The 25406-nt window shown below is 43.5% G+C and overlaps 1 protein-coding gene across 9 annotated transcripts in view; it reads right to left on the reverse strand.

Moving 5' to 3' along the window:
• Window positions 1-9220: 9220 nt before the first annotated feature.
• The window catches only part of ACACA (acetyl-CoA carboxylase alpha), a 277035-nt gene continuing 260849 nt past the window's right edge, over window positions 9221-25406 (reverse strand). For all 9 annotated transcript variants that reach the window (XM_049636543.1, XM_049636545.1, XM_049636544.1 and 6 more), the window contains 4 exons: window positions 21170-21324; window positions 20323-20493; window positions 13103-13239; window positions 9221-11593 (listed from right to left, as the gene is read on the reverse strand). In XM_049636543.1, coding sequence (XP_049492500.1) covers window positions 11470-11593; window positions 13103-13239; window positions 20323-20493; window positions 21170-21324 — 587 coding nt within the window. In that variant the 3' untranslated portion in view covers window positions 9221-11469. The remainder of the gene's footprint in view (window positions 11594-13102; window positions 13240-20322; window positions 20494-21169; window positions 21325-25406) is intronic.

The raw sequence follows: 25406 nt of genomic DNA on the forward strand, positions 1-25406 counted from the left end.
ACAACCCCAAGATCAGGAGTTGCATGCTCTACTGACTGAACCAGCCAGGTGCCTCCATACTTTTACCTTTAATATATTTATGTCTTTGAATCTGAAGTGTGTTCCTTGTAGGCCACATAGGGTTAGATTTTGTTTTTTATCCAGTCTGAGAGTCTCTGCCTTTTGATTGGAGTGTTTAGTCCTTCCAAATCTAATGTAATTAAGGTTTTTTGTCCATTTGTTCTTCCATCACTGCCTTCTTTTGTGTTAATAAGCCATTTTAATTCGACTGTTGTTTTTACCATATATTCATTCTTTTTTTAAAATTGCAGTAAAAATACTTACAAAATTTAATATACTAACTATTTTTAATTGTATATTTCAGCAGTGCTAAGATTATTCTGGGGCGCCTGGCTGGCTCAGTTGGTAGAGCATGCAACTCTTGATCTTGGGGTCATGAATTTAAGCCCCATATTGGGATAACTTTAAAAAAAGAGGGGTGCCTGGGTGGCTCAGTCAGTTAAGCATCCAACTCTTGATTTCGGCTCAGGTCGTGATCTCATGGTTCATGAGTTTGAGCCCCACATCTATCCGTCAGTGCAGAGCCTTCTTGGTATTCTGTCTCTCTGTCTCTCTCTCTGCCCCTCCCCTGCTTGCTCTCTATATCTCTCTCAAAATAAATAAAAATAAACTTAAAAAAAAAAAGAATATTCCCATTGTTGTGTAACAGATCACCAGAACTTTTCTTCTTGCAAAATTGAAACTCTATACCCATTGAGCAAGCACTCCCCATATCCCCCTCTCCCAGCCCCTGGTAACCATCATCCTACATTCTTTTCCATGGATTTGACTTCTTTTGCTATTTCCTATAAATGAAATCATACAGTGTTTGTCTTTTTGTGACTGGCTTATTTCACTAAGCATAATGTCCTCAAGGTTCATCTATGTTGTAGCATGTATCAAGATCCATATAATAGGTTTTCTTTCCTTTTAAGGCTGAATAATACTCCAGTGTGTGTGTGTGTGTGTGTGTGTGTGTGTGTGTGTGTGTGTGTTTATCCATTCATCCATCAATGGATATTTGGGTTGCTTCCACATCTTGACTACTATGAATAATGCTGCTATGAATATAAGTGTGCAGATACCTCTTCAAGACCCTGCTTTTCTTTTGAATATATACCTAGAACTGGGATCGTTTGATCATATGATAATTCTATTTTTAATTTTTTTGAGGAACTGCCATACTGTTTTTAATAGTGGTTGCACCATTTACAATCTCACCAACAGTGCACAAGGATTCTAATTTCTCCACATCCTCACTAATACTGTTTTCTGTTTTGTTTTTCATTTTTTGATAAAAGTTATCCTAATGGTTGTGAGGTGATATCTCATTGTGGTTTGCTTTGCATTTCTCTAATCTTTAGTGATGCTGAGCATCTTTTCATATGCTTGTTGGCCATTTGTCTATTATCTTCAGAGAAGTATCTGTTTAAGTCATATACTTATTTCAAAATCAGATTATTTGGGTTTTTGTCATTGAATTATATGTTATTTATATAATAATTACATATTAACCCTTATTAGATATGTGATTTGCATTTACTATATATTTTTAAGTTATTTTCTTAGTGGTTGTTCAGGGATTACATTACAATCTATTTAAGAGCATCAAATCTTAACCAGCAGACCACCAGAGATATTTAAAATTAATATAGCTTGATTTTTTTCTTCCCTTTCCCTTGAGTGATTGTCACACTTATTACATTTACATATGCTATAAACCCCCAAATACAAAGATATAATTATTGTCTTATGCAACCTTTTTTTTTGCTTCAACTATTTTTTTCTTTTTCTTTTCTTTTAGAGAGATAGCATGTGACCAAGTGGGGGAGAGAGGCAGAGCAGCGGGAGAGAGAGAGAGAGAGAGAGAGAGAGAGAGAGAGAGAGAATGAATATCTCAAGCAGGCTCCATGCTCAGCATGGAGCTTGACACAGGGTTAGATCCCATGACTGGGGGATCATGACCTGAGCCAACACGAAGAGTTGGATGCTTAATCAAATGAAGATATAGGATCTTCATTTGACCTTGTCAAATGTCAAAGGTCAAACCTTGTTTGACAGTTTTTTTTTTCCCTTGTAACACTTTGCATATATCAGCCAACTGCCTTTCGTCTTCCATTGCTGTTATTTATTATTTACTTTTTGTTACTCCTCTATATGTGATGAGTTGTTTCTCTCTAGCTCCTTTCAAGATTTTCTCTTTGTATTTCAAAAGGTTGGCTACAATGTATGTGGGTATAGCTCTCTTTGTGTTTATCTTCCTTGGGACATATTGAGTTTTGTGGACCTACAGATTGTTGTCCATCATATTTGGGAAGTTTTCAGCCATTATTTCTTCAAATATTTTTTTATGCCCCTTTTTCTCTCTTCTCTCCTGGCATTCTTATCACATGTAAATTGGCATGCCTGATGTTGCATGGGTCTCTGAGGCTCTGTTCTTCACTCTGGACAATTTATATTGCTCTATCTTCAAGTTTACTGATTCTTTCTTCTGCCTCTTTGAATCTACCATTTAGTCCCACTAGTTTTCATTGGTTATTGTACTTTTAAACTCCAGTTAAAAAAAAAAAACTGTGGTAAACATACCTAACATAAACTTTACCATTGTACAGTTCAGTGGCATCACGTGTACTCACACTGTTATGCATCCATCCCCGCTATCCATCTCCAGCACTTTTTCATTATCCCAAACTAAAACCCTGCACCAATTAAATGATAACTCCCAATTCCTCCTCCCTTCAGCCTCTGGCATCTACTATTCTTTCTGTCTCTGTGAATTTGATAATTCTAGGTACTTCATATAAGTAGAATCATACAATATTTCCTGTTTTGTGTCTGGCATAATGTGTTGTTTAGCATAAATGTCTTCAAGGTTTATCTCTATTACAGTATATATCAGAATTTTATTCAAAACTTCCTTTAAATTTTCTGTAATAGCTGATTTGAAGTCTTTGTGTGCTAAGTTCAACATCTGGACCTACACAGAAATTGTTTCTATTTTTGTTTCTATTGTTTCTATTTTTTCTTCTCCTGAGATGAGGATGGGTTATACTTTCCTGTTTCTTTGAATGTCTCATAACTTTTTGTTGAAAATTGGACATTTTTGATAATATAGCAATTATGGTTGCTGTATATATAGCAAAAATTCTGGTTTTTCTCCTCAAAGGTTCTTTTTGCCTTTGTTTAATAACTTGACTAAATCTGTGGATTCTGTTTCCCTTATGGTGTGCAGATGCTGACATCTCTGCTCAGTTTTTCTTTTTAAAAATTCTTATTTTTTTTTTAAGATTTTACTTGTAAGTAATCTCTACACCCAACATGGGGCTCGAACTCATGGCCCCGAGATCAAGAGTCACATGCTCCTCCGACTGAGCCAGCCAGGTGACCCACTTGTTCTTATTTTTAAGCCTAGCTTCATAGGTATCGCCCTTGTGCCTAATGGTTAGCCAATCACCTAATGGTCAGCCAAAGATTTGGGCAGATGTTGTGCTCAAAGACCTTGTACCATTAAGGCTTCTACCTTCTGTTGGTGTGTGTGTGCATGTTTGTGGTGTGTGTGTGTGTGTGAGAGAGAGAGAGAGAGAGAGAGCGAGCACATTAAAACAGCAGTTTTTTAGCCTGCTCTGGCTTTTGCTTTCTAATAGGCCCTCTTGCATCTCCTCTACAAGTACGTATAGGATTGCAGCCAGTTAGTGATGTGTGGATAGATTGGATCCTCTCTGGTCTTTGTGGCATGGAGAGCTTATAAGGCTCCCTATAAGCTCTTATTTCTCATATATGTTAAATTTTTGGCCAGGCTGCTGGTTTGTTGTTTCCCACTGAGATTAATAATGTTACTGACAACACCACTGGATATGGTATTTTTACCCAGACTTTAGCTTTATCCAGGATCCCAGATTAGAACCCTTCTAGATACAGAAGAGATCTTAGGAGTATTCTCATTCAGTCTTCTCTTTATGTATTCTAGGGAAACCAAGACCCCCTAAAGCCTTTGAGCTGCTCAAGGCCCTACTGTAAGGACAGCCAGACTTAGAGCTCAGCCTTTTCTGTCTTAGTCCATTTGGGTTGCTATAACAAAATTCCACAAACTGGATTGCTTATAAACAAACAATAGAAATTTATTTCCAACAGTTCTGGAGGCTGTGAGTCCAAGATCAGGGTACCACATGGTTGTGTGAGAGCCCTCTTCTAGGTCACAGACTTCTTGTTATGTCCTCAATATGGCAGAAGGGGGAAGAGATCTCTCTGGATCCTCTTTTATAAGGTACTGAGCCTATTCATGAGGACTCTGTTCTCATGACTTAAGTACCTCCCAAAGGCCCCAGCTACTAATACCATCACCAGTAGGCATTAGGATTTCAGAATAAATTTGGGAGGAGTATAAACATTCAGACCATAGCATTCTGTCTCTAGCTGCCAAAATTATGTCCTTGTTACATGTAAAACACAGTTATTCCATCCCAACAGCCCCCAAAGCCTTAACTCATTCCAGTATCAACTTAAAAGTCTAAAAGTCAGGGGCACCTGGGTGGCTCAGTCGGTTAAGCGGCCGACTTCAGCTCAGGTCATGATCTCGCGGTCCGTGAGTTCGAGCCCCGCATCGGGCTCTGTGCTGACAGCTCAGAGCCTGGAGCCTGTTTCAGATTCTGTGTCTCCCTCTCTCTGAACCTCCCCCGTTCATGCTCTGTCTCTCTCTGTCTCAAAAATAAAAAATAAAAATAAATAAATAAAAAAAAAATGGCAAAGAGGGGCACCTGCGTGTCTCAGAGTCCAACTTCAGCTCAGTTCATGATCTCGCGGTTGGTGAGTTTGAGCCCCACATCAGGTTCCACGCTGGCAGTGCAGAGCCTGCTTGGGATTCTCATTCTTGCTCTCTCATCTCTCTGCCCCTCCCCTGCCCTACTCATCTCAAAACAAAGTGGCAAAGAACTTGGCTGAACTGTGTTCATGTTCCAGTGTTTTGTGGAAGGTAGAACTTGTGAGCCATCAAATTGGAATTTGGTTGAAGCTGTTCCTTTTTTTTTTTTTTTTAAATTCTTTTAATGTTTACTTTTTGAGAGAGAGAAAGAGCGAGCAGGGGAGGGGCAGAGAGAGAGGGAGACACAGAGTCCAAAGCAGGCCCCAGGCTCTGAGCTGTCAGCACACAGCCTGACGCTGGGCTCGAACTCACAAACTGCCAGATCATGACCTGAGCCGAAGTCGGCCGCTTAACCGACTGAGCCACCCAGGCGCCCCCCTCTTTGCCATTTTTAAACAAGCATCACCTTTCCTATAGTTTCCAGTAACACGTTCCTCATTTCTGTTGGAAACCTCATCAGAAAGGCCTTTAGCATCCATGTTTTTATCAACATTCAGTTCACCGTCACTTAGAGATTCTCTAATAAGATGAAGGCATTCTTTACAGCTCTCTTCCTCTTCTGAGCCCTCACCCAAATCATGTTTAAAGGTCTCTTCATGGCAATGTAGGCTTTTTCTAGCATGGACCTCCAAACTCTTCCAAAGCCATTTCTACATTTTTAGGTTTATTACAGCTCCTCACTCCTGGTATCAGTTTAAAAAAGAAAATCCAACTTTATTGAAGCATAATTGACATACAAAATTGTAAGATATTTAAAGTGTATATTGTAGTGATTTGCTACACGTATACATTGTGAAAGGATTCACTCCATTTAATCAATTAACACATCCACCGCCTCACTTTTTTTGTACGTGAAGACACTTAAGTTCTACCATCTTCCGAAAGTTCAATTATACAAGACTGTGTTATCAACTGTAGTCACCATGTTGTACATTAATACTACATTGAATAAAAGCATTAAGAGTGGGCATCCTTATCTTGTTCCTGGTTTTAGAAGAAAAGCTTTCAGTTTTACACTGTTGAGTCTGATGGTAGCTGTGGGCTTGTCATATGTTTATATTATGTTGAGGTACTTTCTCTCCTTATCCACATTTTTAGGTTTGAATGGCAGCACCATCCTGGTCCAGTTTTTTGTCTTAGTTCATTTGGGCTGCTACAACAAAATGGAAGTCTGAGATTAGAATGCCAATATGGTCAGGCGAGGGCTCTCTCCTGGGATCCCTGACTTTAAGTTATATCCTCACTTGATGGAAAAGGGAAGGATCTCTTTGGATCCTCTTATAAGGCACTACTCCTATTCATGAAGGCTTCATACTTATGACTTGAGCACCACCCAAAGGTCCCACCTTCTCATACAGGGGCTGGATATCAACACATCAATTTTGGGGGACATTCAGACCATACTACTCTTCAATGACACTTTTGCTCAGTGTCCATGTAACTCAGTGTCTGGAGAAAATCCCTAGATTCTGCTCAGGTAAGTGGGGGGATGTTTCTCTGAAAGCTTTAGGAGGACACTCCAGAGTGATGATAAGCCCCATATCTTGTGAGCACAAGGAAGGGGCAGAGCGTGGAGAACCCTAACATATGCTGAGAATTTGCTACTAATGCTCACTGCTTGGTTCATGTCAACTGACTTAAGATAATTTTTCAGAAAGCCCCTTTGAGTTCTTTGTTATCCATATTTCACACATTAAGGAGGCAGGAAGTTTTCCAAAGAACAAGAATGAGGGAGGGACTAGATATTTGAACACAGCTCAGGCTTATTCCAAAGTCTATGCTTTTATTTTTAGAATTTTTAAAAATTTTATTTTAGAGAGCAGGGGAGAGGGGCAGAGGGAGGGAGGGGGAAACAGAAAGAGAATCTTAAGGTTCCACGCTCAATGCAGAGCCTGATGGGTTCAATACCATGACCTGAGCGGAAATCAAGAGTTGGACACTCAACCAACTGAGCCACCCAGATGCCCCCAGTCTATGCTCTTTTAAGTGGCTACAAAAATATCTCTCTGTGTTAGCATGGACAAGAGTGCTCTATTAGCTTTTTCCTAATTCAGGGCTTGGACGTCGTTATTTCTGTCTCTCCTTACTCCCAGTCCTTCCTGCTCACTCCAGAAAACCAGTGACAGGATCAGAATGTTTGGGATTAAGCCCGCCATACAACAATCTCTGAACTACACTCTATTTCCTCTCCTTACAGTTCCCAATGAGCAGAGCCCACTGGGTGGTTCTGAGTCCTTTCAGAGCTGAGGTGCCATTATGTCCCACCCCCAGTTCCTTCCACCCCCTGCAACCTCAGGGAATCCTGGTTTTGAAGATTTTGCCTACTCAAACATGCATTTGTGATGATGTCCTGGTCCCATTATTTATCATTAACTGCCCATTGGAACTTCTGGCCAGGATATGAGCCAGTACTAGCTGGCTTGGCAAAACTGTCTTCAGAGATCATGGTGAGCCTTAGCTGCCTAAGGACACGTGGGATTTCTAGAGTATTGAAAATAGCTGACAGTTGTTTTGTTATCTCTATGCCTCCTGGGGTGTTCTGGACTATCTTAGGTGACCCCCAGCTCAGTGACATACACACATGGGACTGGGCTTGAAGCTAGATTTCTTGGCATCCAAGCTGGTGGTCTTTTCACTGTTATGCTGCTTTCTAAACTTTTGTACCCGGTCTTCCCATGCCCCAGACCACCAACAGTTTCCCACTCTCTCCAGGACATATCTTCTTCCTTGGCCTAACACTTAAATAAATCCATGGTCTGTCAGCTGCTTGTTTTTTCACATATCATTGTTCATCCTCCCCCAGAGCAATGCTGTTCCTTTCCAACTAGGAAGTGTCCCTTCATAACCTGGCAAATGTGTGTGCCCTGACTTGAGACACCTTGCCTTCCTTTCCCATCTGGAAACTGCTCTCTACCAGGAAGCTTCAGCCCTTAATTGTCCATACCACTCATGTGGCCCTTACTACTTTCTGCCCTACTTTGTAGATCAGGCAGACTCAACTGGTGCCCTTCCTCTGCCCAGGTCAAGGCTAGCATTGGCGTGAATGTTCACCTCCCAGCTCAGTTCCTCTTCAGGCCTCTCACCAAGCCCTACACATTGGAAGGAACACTGTTAGGGTTCTCCGTGATGGTCATTAGACACCTGTATTCATCCCTGTGTCCTTGTTTTTCAGTTGGGGAAATGTAGGTGGGCCTGGGACTAGATCACAGAATCCCTGCTGTTCAAGCTTTTCTCACTATTCTAGTAGTACCAGTGGAGGTTTTAAATTTTATGAAAAAGACCAGTGAAAGAAATAGCACTCCCCTACAAAAGAAAGCACTGTATGTGTCAGACAAGTTCCCAGAGGCAGGAGCAGAATCTTTTCCCATTCTTCCTGCTGACCATCCCCAGAAGCACCAGCAGATATGAGCTGAGAACAAGGACAGCTTAAAGTTCACATCTTGGGGTCTGCTTCTGATCTGCCTGCTTAGGGAGGAGGAAAGAAGGCTCAAGGCCTCTGTGCTGACCAGGATTCCCTGCGGCAGCTGGAGGCAAAGAGTAGCAATTTTCCTCCTGGATCTCCCTTCTTACTCTAAGAACTTCTACCTTAGGGTGATTCAAATGGATGTATATTTACAACATATTATATATATATGTATAAAGTAAATATATATAAAGTATATTTAAAATAAACATTTCATTTTAGGAAAAAAACACCCTTTGCTTTGCTAAATATCCCAGAGAGACAGACACAGCACGCCGAGTTTAATAATTAGCAAAGGCCAGTGCTTCCCCTTCCTGATCTCTTGTGGCCTCCACTTTTCTTTGCAAATGTTTGGGGACTGATGTTTGTTCTTGCTTCAACCACATGGATTTAGAGAGAAACAGAGGCAGAGGGTTGAAGGTACACAAGCGTGAGCTTCCTGCTCCTGGTGCCTTTTTGTGCCCAAAGTTAGCATTCAAAATCCATTAAGTAGCTAAATTATTAAGAGAATCTACCTCTCCATAAAACTGGCCTGAGGTGAGCTCTGAATATGGTTCACTATTCACTTGACCCAGAAAATCCCACAAAATCATGTAAACCAAGAGGTTTAAATCTTCATGTTCCTTTTAAGAACACCCCTGAAACTGCCCAGGCCATCAAGGGTATGTGTATCTGAAAAGCCTCCAAGTTTCTCAAAGATGTCACTTTGCAGAAGCAATGCATGCATGATGTTCTGTCACTATAATGGCTCAGCTTTTAGCAGCAGAGCAGCGGCTCAGCCTACCAGTGCTGAAAGCTCCCCGCTTAAAGTAGAACATGAATGCGGTGGCTGGGCGTGGGTCGAAATGACAAACAGGGACTCTTCTACAAATGTGGAGGTTTATTTCAACAAAACGTGGAAAGAATACATTTGATGCTCCTTGCTCATCAGGGTATGTGTCCATTGAACGCTCAACGAGACAAGTGAAGGCTGCTTTGTGAATGAAGTGAATATGGCGATCTCGGCTCAAGCAAGTCTTGTTCAATACATCGTTTATACTCCTCCTAGCTCAGTAACCTTGCCTATATAATGGGCTGGGGGATATCAGATTGCTCACGTTCTATGGCTCTTCCTGACTTCTCTGCATGAAAAATTCCTGTCTGGGGTAAGACCTACAGTGAGGTGCTCTGGGGATGGGGGAGTAGGCATCACAGACTTTTAGAGAGGAACCATATTCACTTACTGAATAATAATTTGGTGAAGGGGAATTGGTAACACGAATATAACCCACCCTGCCTCTGAAGAAAAGCCAGGGCAAGCACAGGCCAGCTGGGGTGTGCAGGGGGTTTGTACCACCTACAGGTAGATTTTACTAATTGCAGAAAAGTATAATCTGGTCCAAGATGAATCCAGTTTTTAAGCGGATACCAGCCACAGTGGATGCTTCTATCTGGACCGAACATTGTTCCTCACCTTCTTCTGCCCTCTTTGATGATACTCAACACCTGCACCTTGCATCAGGGCAGCCTGGCTGAAGCTCCGAGTTCCAGAGGGCAGTCAGTAATGTATCCAGCTACACAGTGCTCATGTGCACAAGCAGTTCCTGAAGAAGGGGGCTCTTTCTTGTGCGTGTACTGTAGGGTTAAGGCTCAAAACTGTAGCTTGTACGAAAGTATTCATACCACCGCTTCCAGAACATCTTAGTGATTTATTTCCTCCTTGGTCATCAGTGACAAATGCAATTAGCTGCACTGTAAGAACTGCATGCTACACCAGCCCTGATCACCTGCCACTCTTGCTTTAGGAACACCAACGGGGGAATCAGTAAACTCTTTCTTTGAATAAACAGGCTGTTGAAAATAAACTCTCTCTACCATTGGTGAGGAGGCCCCTGCCGCTGGCCAGGGAGGGACCGGTGAGCCTGGAAGACAGCAGCACCATGACGGAGTTGTAGGTAATCTTAAGGTCATGTGGATTCCGTGTTCCCTGGAAGCCTGCTCACACCGGGGAAGGCCAGTTCCTGGTGCTCAGAGCAAAGATGTCACCAGGGTTCCTTTCAGCAGCTGTGGGGAGACTGGCTACACCTGCTGCTTGTGGACATTCCAGGGAGAGACAAGACCCAAAGGAAGTAGGAACGTCCGCTGCTGGGAGAGTTGCCCTGGAAAAAGAGCTGAGTGACTCTGTAGGCACTATTAACCTTTTATAACTATCAAAGCTCCAGGCTTAATAGTAATAACCTTACGAGTCCTAAAATGAGAGACTATCCAGCCCATTCTCCCTGTGGCATGAGTAACTAACTTTCCAGTAGTGACAGAAAGGGTCACTCCCCCAGCTCTTCTTCTGCCGCTCCGGCTCTCACGCTGTCTGCGCAGCTCCCAGCAGGTGCAGCAGAGAACTGAGCAGGGACAGGCAAGGTAGTGGTAGGTCAACTGTCCTTCTGTTTGTTCTAAGAGAATCAAACCCACAGTTGAGGTCCCTAAATCAACAGCAGTGACTTGGTCTACCTTTTTTTGTCTGCTTCTTGGATCGTGGTTTTGCCCTCATCTTCGAGTTCCTATGGAGCTTGCAGATTTCATACTCCATGAAGGATAAATAGGTACCTTGGTGTGATTAAGTTGGGAACTATTCTCCTGTACCTAGTGCGTACCAGGCTGAATGTGGGGGTAAAAAAAAAACGTGGACTCGAGGCTTCCTCCTCACTCCAGCCCTCCTCTGCTGCCTGTGGCTGCAGGCTCATGGGGCCAGGGGTGAGGAAGGGCTGCTGAGTACCTCCCTGGGCTGGGACCAAGTAGCTGTATAGACAGGAGCAGCAGCCCTGCTTTGTGTAGTGAGACCTCATGGTACATGCTTGTACCCTTCATTGCCTTCTTGGGTCCTTGCAGGGAGAAAGAGCTGTAGTCACAGACAGGGTAATAAATACTGAACGGGATGGGTGTGACCAGTGGGGACTTTGTGACCCTATGTCCCAATATGTCATGCATAACCTGAAAACGTTCAAGGGGAAGCAAAATGCCACTTTGATTCCAGTGCTGGGTCTCCTGTGCCTTCTCATCAGAGTGGTTTCAGGCGTAAGAGGCAGCTCTAGCCCTTTTCTCCAGAGGCAGGGCAGGGATGGGCAGGAAGCTCTTTCTATGTTGAAGGGGAGTCCATCGTGGAGAGGATCCGTACGACTTCTGCTCGCTGAGTGGGTGAGATGTGCTGGGTCATATGGACGATGGAATCCATGGCAACCTCGGGATTGGCCTGTACCAAGCTAGAGAGGAAGATTTGGGATGGTGAAGAAAAGAGAGGCAACAGTGTCTGGATTAGGGTAGCTTAAGAACTGCCCAATAATCTAACAGAATCGACTGCAGACACTTCAGTCACCACCTTACCTGATTTGTTTTCCTACATGAAAAAAGTCTCCAGCAGCAAGGCAGGTACAAGATGGACTGAACCCATTTTGAAATGTCAGGAAGGAATTACATAAACAAACAATGGGGGCACGTCACAAAAAAGTGGAACTGGCACAAAGATGCTTCCACTGGCTAAGTCTTGGACATTTTGGACATCGAAGTAAATATAATAATAAATGGCAAATTATTTAAAAAAAATAGAAACTCATGACTGGTGTAGACTAGTGAATACATACATGACTAGGAGGAGAGAAGACTTTCTGCTTACAAGACAGCTGGAATGGGGACTGTGAAGGACGTAGAGTTGGAAAGTTATCCTTTTGTAACCTTGTCTGGGATCAGACAAGAGTCACCGGGGATCCAGGGGGAAATCCTGGTAACAGAGTATCTTCATGGTCTCGAAGTGTCTACCCACAGATTGCTTATTAGGTGCAAGGGGGGAAATCAGTAATTACACAGTGGAGAAACTGAGTAACATCCTGGCCAGGTGATTCTAATGTCAGGAGGGACAGATGGCTTCAGGTGTCCAGATGTGGTACCCTGTGAAGGCCACTTCATGTATGTAATATTCCAGCGGAGAGTGTATAACCTGAATCTAATCATGAGAAAACACCAGACAAAATCAAAAGGAGCAACATCTTACATCCAATGGTGGATGAGATAAGAGATTCTCTCGGTGTTAAATTTACTAAAATTGATCTTACTGTGGTTATGTAAGAGAATATCCACATTAGCAAATGCACACTTTTGTATCTGGGGTAAAGGGCCATGATGGGCCATGATCTATGTAACTTATCCTTAGTAGGCATATAGGAAGGTGTATGTGTGTGTGTGTGTGTGTGTATATATATATATATATATATATATGCAAGCACCCTCACAAATGATAAAGCAAATGGGAGAAAATGCAAATAACAGGTCCATCTGGGTACAGATTTGTTCTCTGCACTGACATTTAAAAATGTCCCCAGCAGTCTCTCCATCCATTCAATTGAGAAGACTGGACTCAAGAATATAGCTAACTCTTGGCTCAAGGAGGGGAGGAGGTAGTTCCCCAAGAAACTGCCATGAAATCAGCTTTTCTCACAAGATCTGCACTTGGAGCTAATAGTTGGGCACAATGAACTAAGCCCTCATCTAGCTGAGATTACTAAGTGCCCCTAGGGACCAGTAGCTGAGAAAGAATTGTATTTCAAGGCTCTATTTTTATCTGTGGGTCAACTATAGCAGTCCCAAACAGAAAGAAACCACAAAGATTGTAAGGCATCATTTCATGATTTGTCCTTAAATCTTTGCTCCTTCCAAAGAAGCGAGCCCAATTTCTCCTACATAACCCCCGCCGCCTGCCCTCCCACAGAGGGTCTCACCTGCGGATCTGCTTGAGGACATAGTCTCTGCTGATGTATTTTATGTTTTCCTCTATTACTGAGCGAACACCATCTTCCTCGGTCAGCTGTTTCTCCAGCCATTCCACTAGATCCTTGTTATTGTCCCAAACATAGGCCTGCAAAAAGACGACTCCTGGTCAAACACCTGGGGCCAGGCCAGGCTGGACACCCAGATTGTTCACTATCTGGAAAGTTCACTCCAAAAGCTTGTTCACCGCACAATAAGTTGTTCATGATTCTCCACTATTGCTGGCATTACAATAGTAAGAGGAAAGAGGTCTCAGGACAGGAGCTTTCCTCATTCTCTCTTTCCTTCTTTTGGTACAAGATGCATCTTTGAAGCATCCACATGGGCCCCTACAGATGTTAGTGCTCATACTGACTCATGTCCTATCATTCTAGGTCTCCACCTATTCCACAAAGGCTGAGTGAGACAAGGTAATTGCCTAATGGACTTGAGAGAAACAGTCAAAAGCCCAAATTGTTCAGTAAAGTGCTGACTGAGGGGCACCTGGATGGCTCAGTTAGTACAGCATGCAACTCTTGATCTTGCAGTCGTGAGTTCAAGTCCCACATGGGCGTAGAGTTTACTTACAAAATAAAGTCAACATGTGTTAAAAAAAAAAAAAAAATGAAAGGTGTCTTTTCTGAGGAAGTAAGACACAATTCTTAAAATGTAAGTCTCTGGCCCCTGCCAGGGTGGCAGATGGGTTGCCTGGTTGTGGAAGTCTTTCAACAGGGCACAGAGGGGTACTGACGTATGGGAAGTCTTGTTACTAGGGGAGAGCCACTAGGTCAGAAACCTACCCATTTTACTATGAGAGTATTCCAATGGGGCAAGGTATCTGTAACCCTGAAAGTCTAAACAAACCACCTTGTGCCTCCTTTTTTTTGAGATCATTTAGCTGAGTATTTCCTAGGTAGTTGACTACATAATAATTCAGGAGTGTGTTAGAAACCTAATAGCCTTCTCCTTGCTCTCCTCTCCTCTCCTCTCATTTTCTTTACAAATCATTTAGGAATCGTTTTGTTAATGGTTTCCGGAAAACCAAGTACCACCATTAGGGCTCATTCATATTTATGTCATTTTGTTTGGGTAATTAAACACAAAGCTCGTCATTTAAAGGTGCGCTATCCTTCTCTGTTATCACTAACGAAGTCAAAGCCAGAATGACAATGAGTTTGGCGCTGTAATTTAATAGGTGGGTGCATCAGGGACTCTCAGAGGCTTTGAGGCTTGAGATGCGGCTCAGGAAACCTTGTATACAAGCAAAGGTGCAGGAGCCATGGTTGGAACTTCAGGACCTGTGAGGCACAGAGGGAATGTCTTCTTCACACCCTTCGACGGCAGCACGCAGTCAGAAACTGAGCACTGTGTGGTTTCCTAACATTTTATTTCATGCCTTCTAAAGTAATGGTTCCTTGCAGACTCTCACCTCCTCATTTCTAACTTAGCTGGTGAGTTAGCTGTGACTGATTATTTATTATGTCATGTAATTGACTTCCACGTTTCTAAAAATTCTTAAGGAGTTCTTCACAGTTGAAGGATTAAGGAGGCCAGGATTAAGGGTCAGCAGTGCACCTTTTCTGGTCCTTTTGTGCAGTTCTTTTTCTGGCGCCCAAGGTGCCTGTCTCTGTTTGAATCATGGCTACAAAGATCAGCTCTCTTAGGGTGGGATGGCCACGCCAGTGTAAGCCTGAGTGCGTCTTCCCACTTCTTTGTGCCTCCGTCAGGACTCTGCCATCTCTGAGGCAAATGACAGGGAAGTGTCTTGTTCTGAAGGAAGGGAGGTGCTGTGTCACTCTCTACTGACAAAGGGGGTGGGTAGTGAGGTTTCCCCCACAATGCAGTGGTCTTCACTCTGGCATCCCAGCGCCTGTGCACCCTACATGTGGACTGGATACACTGGGATACTCTTAGCTGCTGCCACCCAAACTTGGGACATTTCCATCTCTATCATCAGTAATTTAGACTTCTCCAGGGTTTGAGGACTTATGCGCTTGCCCTTACTTATGCAGATTTGGCGGGGGAGGGGTGGTGGTGGTGGTGTAAGAAATAAAACAATGAATGCTTCTTGGGTTTCAGAATGAAAAAAAAGAAAAAGAAAAAAAAAAAACTAGATTTACCCAAGAATCCCAAAGCCTTTAGTTTAGGAGAATATTTAATACTCTTATTAATCATTTTTAATCCGTTTGCTTTTAATTAAGAAACAGCATGATGCTTTCCTATCAACATATGCCAGGGAGCAGATTAATTGTGGCTTAAGATAACTCTCCTTGATTGGTGTAATGTATTAGCTAACGAGATGCCTGCTTCTAACGATGCTCAGACACTATGCTGGAAAGCAAGCTACCCTCTAGAGAAAACTCTTCTGCCTTCCCCTCCTGCAGCCACAGAATATGCTAGGTGTTTAAATTAAACATTAAAAAAGTTCCTAGACAGGATTAAAGCAACACACTCCAAGTTTTGGAGTGTGTTGCTCTAAAGTCTCCTCTTTGAAAATATGGTCCCCATGTATGAAAGATTTGCTGTTCACTCAAAATACAACTGGATGACAACCATCAAGCAGGACCTCAGTAAAGTTTAGGTCACAGCAGTGTACACAAAGGCGAAGGGTTGCAAATCTTAGTCAATAGCATTTTTAGTAAGAATAAAACTTAAGTACCCACAGCACTACAGGTTTTTCTTAACAGACCTGGGAGGGTTTAATGTACTGTTTTGACCTAACTTCCTTCACCCAGGAGGAGCAAGGCTCTCTTCCCCTGGATTAGGGAGTCTACAGTCCCCTGTTTGCCTCCTAGAACAGAGCTGTAAGATTCATTGTTCCAGCCATACAGAAGGACGGGCCAACCCTATTCCCAGAAAGAAGGCAATTATAATTTCCCTCCTTAAAATTATGAAAATGTGACTGATTATTCCCACTATTCCAGTGTGGATTTTAAGCAAGTGTGAAATGCTGGGCTGCTAATCTCATAATAGGCTTGGGACCGTAAGTCACTACTTGCCTCACACTCATCCCAATCACAACATTTCAGTACCAATAAAATATTGATAATTAAACATTACAATACTGGTCTTACAATAAATGTTGAGCAGATACTTTATCTCTCTCTGCATCAGTGGATAAGTATCTCAGGCACTACTCACAGCCTCACTAATTGTATGTAGTAATTAGTCTATCGTACAAAATCTAAATGACCTGTTTAGAAAGTTTCATTTCTAAGTATTGGATAGCTGTTAAGCCCTCCTTATTCAATATACAGGAGGACTAGAGAGCAACCAGGGCACAGTCTGATGGATGTGAGTCCTGATTACCATGCCCTGTAGATAACTCACCTTGTGAGCTGCCTGGAGACATTGCTGGCAATGTGATTTTTTCTGAGGCTTTGGAGTAAAAGAGCAAACAGCCATGTGGGCTGGGGTGGCCTGTGGACCCTGTCTCCTCAGAGGTACTCCAATCTCAGCCCCAGACCCACAGAGGGCCAAACAATGTTTTCCAGGTTCTGCCTTCCCTCTTCCTTCCCTGGCCCTAAATCAAAAGTTTTGTCCAGGGGTAGCATGAGGTCAGCCTTTGGGGAAAGTGGGAATCAAACAACTTTGTTAACGGTGCTTTTTCCTCAGTCATCCTTGCAAGGGCCTCCAATGACCGACCATCTCATTTGGAAATCCAGAGTAAGAGTGTATGAGTAGCTATCTGGACAGTAGCAATGTGCTATGGCATCCTAGATCGTGGATTAAGTTAGAGCAAACCAAATCAAAGAACATGGGGTGCCTGGGTGGCTCAGTCGGTTGAGCATCTGACTTCGGCTCAGATCATGATCTCACAGCTAGTGAGCTGGAGCCCCGCACTGAGCTTTGTGCTGACAGCTCAGATCCTGGAGCCTGCTTCGGATTCTGTGTCTCCCTCTCTCTCTGCCCTTAACCCACTCGCATTCTGTCTCTTTCTCAAAAATAAACATTACAAAAATCTTTTTTAAAACAAAGAACATTTACTGAGAATCTACCATGCTCATGGCTCCTGCCAAGATCATTAAGTTATACATCTAACTCTTAGCTGACGTTATGATGTTTTACCTTCTGGCATGCTGTGTGCAGAAGGGGAGCAGACCGGCACATTCTGAGTGTCTACTGAGTGCCAGACATTGTGCCCCATACCTTACTTATCATGTCATTTCAAACTCACTGAACCCTGTGAAAGAAGCATCATCTCTGTATTATACATGAAGAGATGGAAACTTAAATCAATAATATGTCTGAGCCAGCAAATGGCAAGGCTGGGATGCAAAAAGTTTGTGAGATTCCCAATACCACTTCTCATTGCCCCAGGCAGAGTTCTAATCCTTTTGGGGCTGGGGAAAAAAATTAGTCTGTTTGAAAAACCACATGCCTCAAACTGTGGATCTAAGAATCAAGAGAGAAAGCCTACCCGTGATACAAGCATGCACTGTGTTCTTATGACCCAACTTAAACCCAAGTTCTTGTTCCTGTTTTCAGGCAACTGCAGCCATGCTTTTCTCCTCTCTGCAGTGAAACTCTGAACCATAAACCGTACTATTTCCTACAACAGGACTATCCCAGTGGATTCAAACAAAATCCTATAACTCACAGTAACAGATTCCTCTATGGGAAACAAAAGAATTGCACTGCTAAGTTACATAACATCACAGTGTCTTCAAATTTTCTGTCCCCAGATCTTTCTTCAGAATTAAGATAAAAACAAACAAAACAAAAACAAAAAAATAAATTCGCTGAGACAAAAGAACACACACATGGCTAGCAGATGCCTATCACTAAATGTCTTTCCCTACCAGTAACCACAATGAGGATCAGAGGGTCACTTCCTGGTGCAAAGCCAAGGTCTAGACTCAGGCAGTGTTTGCACCTGAGACACAGTGCACGCTATCTATCACTGTTTGAAGAACCAAAAAAGGAGTGGGGAGAGGTTGGCAACATTTTTAAGGTTTTAAGCCATTGCCAAACACGGAGCAGATTCTATGAAGGCAGCACAGACGGCTTCTGAACACTGCAACACTTTCTTCTCTCAAGGGCGCTACAGATTTTATCACCCACCCCACACTAAACTAGGTCCTGCTGAGCCTGCAGAATACGGAAGGAGGTTTCAAAGCCACATCATAGCATCATTGCCCTTCCTTTCTTCTCAGCTGTCCTCCTGGACTAAAGAGCTCAAGGGAATGCTGTCTTTTGTAGACGGGAGGGAGGGACCAGCCTTAGTCCTTGGGTATAGTTGGTTCCTAGTGTCTCAGGCAGCCTCCTCCTGACCTATTGGGCTGGGGTGGTCTCCCACACTTGATTTCCAGCATGGAGTCTGTGTACATACAGCCAACAGTTCTCTCCATATCTGCAAGATGTCAATGACCTATTTCTCCAGACCCTGTCCCCTGGATACAGGATGCTAAGGAACAATGGAAGGGCCTCTCCACTCACTTCATGCTCGGAGGGAAGCTATTCCTTCTCCTCATCCCTGTGCTTACTGAAGCCCTGCACGTCCATTACTGACTAATGTGGTAGGAAGGCGGTGCGGGCCTCTCCTGGCCACACACACACACACACTCCATTTACCTAGCCGGCCACTCTTAACTCGAGAACAACCTCTTATTTTACACTTGCGTGACTTTCAATGCCAACTTCCACTAGAAGCTGCCAGTAGCCACTGACAAAATTGTCTCACTCAATTATGATGCCACAAACTGACCTTAACCTGAACCAGACGTCGCATAAGGCTGTGCTCGCCCACTGCACATCTGAAATATTTATCTAAAGAAGCTTTTCAGTCGTAAAGAAATGGGTAGGCTTAACACAGAGGTGAATCTTAGAAGCACCCAGATTCACGGGGTTTAACAATGACGACAAATCTTGGAGTTCCTTCCTGAGAACAGTCAGCAGGGACATCAGCCAACACTTTGCGGGAAGAGGCTGACGGGCCTGCCCTCCCTCAGTACTCTAACCTAATAGGCACCAAATATTTTGATCAAAACAGCTATCAGGAAAAGACATTCTCAGCATACACTACCAATATTCTGATAAAATTTATATATGATGCGTATGATTTACTTTTAATCCATATAATAACTACTAAGAACAGGTAGTTTATTTTTCTTAGTAAAAGGACATGGAGAAATAAAAGTTCCAACTCTTTCTTCCCATCCTCCCACAGACTGTCCTGTGCAGCCCACAATTCCAGGGGCAAATGCTAGTGCCTGGTCACCCTGGTCTCAGACCCCTCCCCCCAGCAGGGTCACTGGTCCAAGGCATGTGTCCTCTCCACCAGATCAACCCAAGAAGATGAGGGATTCATGGTTCCTTGCAGTCAGAGTGGACATTTCCTTCCAGCTCAGATGTGAAACCAGAAGATCTTTAGCTAAAGCCCTAGCATCTCCTGCCTAAATAACCATCACCTTCGATTAGGCTTCTTGCTCCTGACCCCTTTCAATTCTACCTTCCACACAGCCTCCTGAGTGGTCTTCCTATAATACAAATCAGAGTATGTCACTCTACTGCGTTAACTACCTCAGTGGCTTCCCATAGACCTCAGTCCAGACCCTTAACACAGCTTCCACGACCCTGCAGATCCTGATCTGAGCCATCCAGATATCTACGGTGCCTCAGATGTGTGATAACTCTTGCTATCAGCCCTTGAAACGTGCCACTCCTACCTTCCCCTGATCCCCTGATGTCCCCACCCTAACCCCACCCTTTTCTTCTGGCTCATGCCTACTTTGTTTTCAGGATGGCTGAGACACCACTTCTATAAGTTCTAGACTCTCCTCCTCCTTCCCAGAGTGGCTCAGGTGTCCTTCTCTGTGCTCCATGATGTGCTGGGTCTGCTGTGGTTAATATCGGCCACATTGTTGTACATGACCTCTCAGCTAATCCATCTCCCCCTTGAGATGGTAAGCTCTGTGTGGATGGGAACAGTATCTGCCTCTTTCTTTCAGGGCCTAATGCAGTGTCTGGTATATAGTAAAGTACGCAAAAAGGTTTGCTGAATGATACAGTGAGCAACAAAAAAATGTCCGATGACCTCTTCTAACAACCCATCATGACATGTTACGGTGTGGGGAGGAAACAGGGCTTAGGTCTCTATGTTTCCCTTCCATTTCTGCCTTCAGAGGCCTGGGGATCCTCAGGTGGGGGTGAGGAGCACAGCACCAAGGCTCCTCCTAGGGCACCCACCTACCTTCACGGTTCCTTCCACTTCTACAAACCAGCGCCTTAACATGGCCTGGATCTGACCATCAGTGAGCTCTGGGTTGGCATTGTGGATTTTCTTTTTGACCAGGTCCTCCAGCAGGAGACGCCTCAGCCGCCAGTAGAAGAAGGTACGGGATGTTTTCCAATCCAGGATGTCCTACATACAGACAAGAATAAGCTTAGTCACCTCAGCCCTAATCCCTGCTCAGTGCCCAGTCCACAGGGAACTCCACAGGCACAAAAACTTATCCTCTAGGAAGCCCTTCAGAGACTTAAGAGCAGGCCGTGACTTTCAGCACCTGCAGCTATCTCCCCAGTTTAGAGTTGCAGTGCCCTCTCCCGAGCACTGTGCACAGCAATGGGCCTTGTTAATGCTAACCCCACACATGGCTGAGATGTTCTAGGGAGGAGGCTATGACTTTCCAGATAAACAGGACAGTGTGGAATTGGTTTGCAGCAGAATGGCTCAAACAACGTGTACACAGATCACATGTGAATTTGCTGCTGCTGGAACCCTGACACTGGTGTAATCCACAGCCTGAGGGCCACCTGGGCAGCTGCCCCCAGTGGAAGCACATGAGACTCAGTTTCCCACCAGCAAAATGGAGTTTGCCTCCCAAGGTGTCCACGGGAAGGTAAATCATAAAATTGTTTTGGGGATGATAATGGATATACAAAAAAAGGAAAAAGTCTCTCCAAAAAAACTGAAAACGATTTGATCTGCACAAGCTGTTTTAATCCATCCCCACTTGTGAGCCGATGAGCATGAGACATACACTTGCTTGCTCACAGGTCTTTGACAAGTCAGGAGAAGTGGCAACCACTGTACTTACGTTAATAACACCCTTCTCCTGCATCCGGCCTGGTGTGTCGTGCAAGTCAGCAAACTGCACGGCTACCTGATGGTAAATGGGAATTAGGAATTCCTCCCGCTCCTTCAACTTGTTCTCCAGCTCCTTCCGCTCAGCTGCGCTTAGCTCTGGGGTGCCTGCAATTAAATAAACCTGCCCGTCACACTCTGTGGTGACCAGGAATCTCTCTGCACAAAAGCAGCCACAGTCATGGGAAGCTCAAAAACGCCCCCCTCCCTCTGTGCCCTGGCTCTCCATTGTCTTCACCACCTCTTTGCTGACTAACAGGACTCTGAGATGCCAGACCAGTCCTTATCTTGCCATGGGGAGCCCACATGTCCTCCTTTCCCTGTGGAGGTCGTAACTATAAAAGCAACCATGGGAGTCCCTCTCCCCAAGTCTTTCCCTGAGCAGGTGCAAACAACCACCTGGGGGCCTGTGTCTCTCATCGTCTCACTGACAGCCAGGCCCCTCCTTCCCCATGCAAGACACCATGCCCATGCCTGGCTGACCAGCATTAGAGCAGCTGGACTATTCTCAGTGTGGGACACGGTAGGGGAGCAACCCCTATGCCTTCAGGCCCAGATCAGCAGCCTCTTCTCCCAGGTCCATACAAGTCACCCGCCGAAGGATTCCTAAAATTGCAAGCTGCTGTTACTCCATAGCTTCTAGTCTCAGGTTTGAAAACTTTTAACCTGAAATTAGTAGAATCCACCCTAATTAGAGCCAGATCCGTGTGTCTTATGCTAGCTCAGTAGATTAGATTAGCTCGTTTCCTAGTCTGCTGCTGGGCTGCTACTGCCAGAACCAACCCCTGACCAGAGTGACAAAGACATTCAAGTTCTTGGGCTAAAAGTGAAGGAACAGGGAAAAAAGAGAAATGTACTCCACAAATCCCATTTGGATCACTGAGCTCATAAGCACACAGGATCCTCAATCGACAGATTCCTATAAGGAATCTGGAATTCCTTATGACAGGGAGGATGCCCCCGCCCCCCTCCAATCAATGGTGTCTCAGAAGAGGTACTACTATGTTGTGCTTTTCTTCCTAATTACTCTCAGAATGGGCCTTGCAATCAATACTGAAAATTTAGCTGCCTGCCTAGTAAAGAGAAGTAAGTCTACCTGAAGGAGCAATAGGTAACAGCCCCTGGTGTTGGGGACAACCTGAAGTGCTTTGTCACCAAAGCTGACAAATAAATACATGACCACATGTGATGGGTTGCAGAAGAGAAAGTTCTATTTCAAGCATGTCTGTCTGGGAACAGGCCTTGCTTTTTATGCCACTATGAATCATATGCCATAAACAGCCTTGGGCTGCTGAGTGAGCCATAAGTACTATACATAAACACATGTTAATAGAACAGGGATGTAGCTATAGTACCTAGTTTCATTTTTATGAGATTTTTAGATGCCCACCTCCACCTCTTTTTTTTTTTTTTTTTTTTAAAGCCCATCACTACTTGAAAACCATGAGGAAGAGAGCTGAAGTCTATCTCTTCTTGGGCTCTCACACAGAGGGGAATCACTGACCTATCACAATCGGGCCCTAACACTTCAGCAGCCTTCTTTCTGCACCAGGCAGAGAGCAGGACTGTGGGATGAGACGAAGGCCCATCCATTCTAGGGTGGATCTGCCTAGACAGTCCATGGGAGGAGAGCCAACTGGTTTCTTCTGAGATGAGACTGTCTCAGTAGTAACATTGATGACGGTAATTTTGACAGGGAAGCAAACATTTTTCTTCTCTAGTAAGAGGAACCAAGACTCCTTGGAGGAATGGTTGATTCTAGGGATGGGGCAGGAAAAATGTAAGATGAGCCTGGAACATGCTGTCACAAAAATCAAGGAAGCACTCAAGAAATGATGGTGACTTGTTAAAAGGGCATAGGAGCCAGTTTGAAGGTGTTCCCACTGGCCAAATCTGGGGCAGTCTGAGCACCAAATTTATCATAAACAACATGATGATGTTAGTTACCAGAATATTTATAGAATGAAATCAAAGTCTGTGAGTGCATCCTGATATAAATAATTAGATTGGGGGGGGGGGAAGAGAAGGGAAAGTTCTCCTCTCCTCCAACAGAATAATAATTAATGGACACAGAAGGAATGATGGAATTAGAAAAATCACCATCTTGCTGCCATCACAACAATCGATTCTGCCAAGAATTATCAATGGATACTAAAACTAGTGGGTGAGGGTTTGATAAGGAACAGGATATTTACATAGCCTCAAAGTATCTCTCCACAAATTACTATTAGTGAAAACCTTAAACAAGTAGTCAAAATTACCATCACCAAGAATTGGACAAAATGACACATGCCTCTTGAAAAAATTCAAGATGATGAAAGGTAAAACCAAAGAACTATTCAAGATTAAAACAGACTATGAGCGCCTGGGTAGCTCAGTTGGTTGGGCATCCAGCTCTTGATTTTAGCTCAGGTCATGATCTCAGGGTTGTGAGACAGAGCCCCACCTCAGGCTCTGTGCTGGGCATGGAGCCTGCTCGGGATTATCTCTCTCTCTCTCTCTCTCTTTCTGCCATTCCCCCCCACTCACACCCACTCTCTCTCTCTCTCTCAAATACATACATACACATATACATACATACAATAAAACAGACTAAATGCTTGAAAACAGATATCAGTGTGTGGCCTAGGGTTAGATCTCTGATCTAAACAACAACAAAGTCTGTATAAGACATTATTGGGACAATTGGTAAACTCTTGATATGAATCATGAATCAGATAGTAGTACTGTATCAATGTTATAGTTCCTGATGTAGATAAATGTCTTGGGTTATATAAGAGAAAGTCTGTGTTCTTAGAAACATACAGTAAATATTTATGGATAAAGGAGCATGATATCTACAGCTTACTGTCAAATGGTTCACAGAAAGTGTATGTGTGTGTGTGTGTGTGTGTGTGTGTGTGTGTGTAGAGGGTGGGCAAGCAAGTACATGTACATGAGCACACAGAAATGATAAAGCAAATGGGACAAGATGTTAACAAGGAGAATCTGAGAAAAAGGTATCAGAAGTCCTTTGTACTATTCTAGTAACTGTTCTGTAAAATTTATCAAATGGAAAATTAAAATATAAGCCAAGCTAAAAAAAATGTTTTTCTTGGCTCCCCAATGCCTAAAATCAGAAATCAAAGTTACTATTTACAGGGCATTGGGCACTATTCTAAGTGCTTTGTATCTATTAACTCACTTAACCCTTACAACCACCTTAAAGTTGGTATTCTTACTATCCTCATCTTACAGGTGAGCAAACTGAGGCACTGAGAGTTTATATAACTCACCAAGGTCTCAAAACTAGGAAGGGGCAGAGCCAGGTCTCAGGTGCAGCAGTGTGGCCCCCAAGATTTGGGGCACTATGTTACCTTGTCTCTTCTTGTTTAACTTGGGGCAGAGGACAAGTAAGTGCATCAGTAGCAGAATCTCTTTAATTTCAGAAAAGGCTAAACGAAGATGGCAGGCTCCTGGCTGATAAAGATGAAGTTCCATTCCATAGCTGAGACCAAGACAATTTCTTCAATAATTTCTGCTCTGCAGATCTAAAACGGTTTCCTGGGCAGGCCTAAGATTTTTTTAAAAAACTTTATCGTAATATTTTTCGTAAACATTGATCATAAAATTTACCATGTTACATTTCAAACATCTGTTTATGAGATTACCTCCTGAATCAGGCATGTTTGTTGAACCATTTCTTTATACCCCAAGGCGTCCACAGCATTACTAAATATCCATCCTCCAACTTTCTTTACATTCTACTCACCCACATTCACGTTGATATGAACACAGTGTTATGTGGATTTGGTTGCACAATTTTAGAACACCCAAAGTGAAGTTTTTATATGAGCCCAGACCTGGTTCCTTGGTTGCCAGGGTGAAATAGAAATGTTTACTTCACTCTACGAGTAAGCAGTGGTCTCTACATCATCTAAGAAAGTGCTGACTCTAGACTTGTTCATTACAGTGATCCAAGAACTTGTCCTTTTGATACTGTTGGGGAGTGTTTAAAAGTTCATGTAGATGGCTTCTGGGACATGGGAACTGAAAGGCACTAAGCCTTTCTATTTCGAACGCCACCTTCCCTGTTTTCTACTCTTCAGTCTAAACCTGCCCATGACTTATAAATTATGCACACTTCTCATTAAGGGCAAGTGCTTGGCATCCTCTGTGAGTCACTTGACTGTATACGTTACTCCTTAATC

This window comes from Panthera uncia, chromosome E1, assembly GCF_023721935.1.
Source record: "Panthera uncia isolate 11264 chromosome E1, Puncia_PCG_1.0, whole genome shotgun sequence".
Taxonomy (NCBI): Eukaryota; Metazoa; Chordata; class Mammalia; order Carnivora; family Felidae; genus Panthera; species Panthera uncia.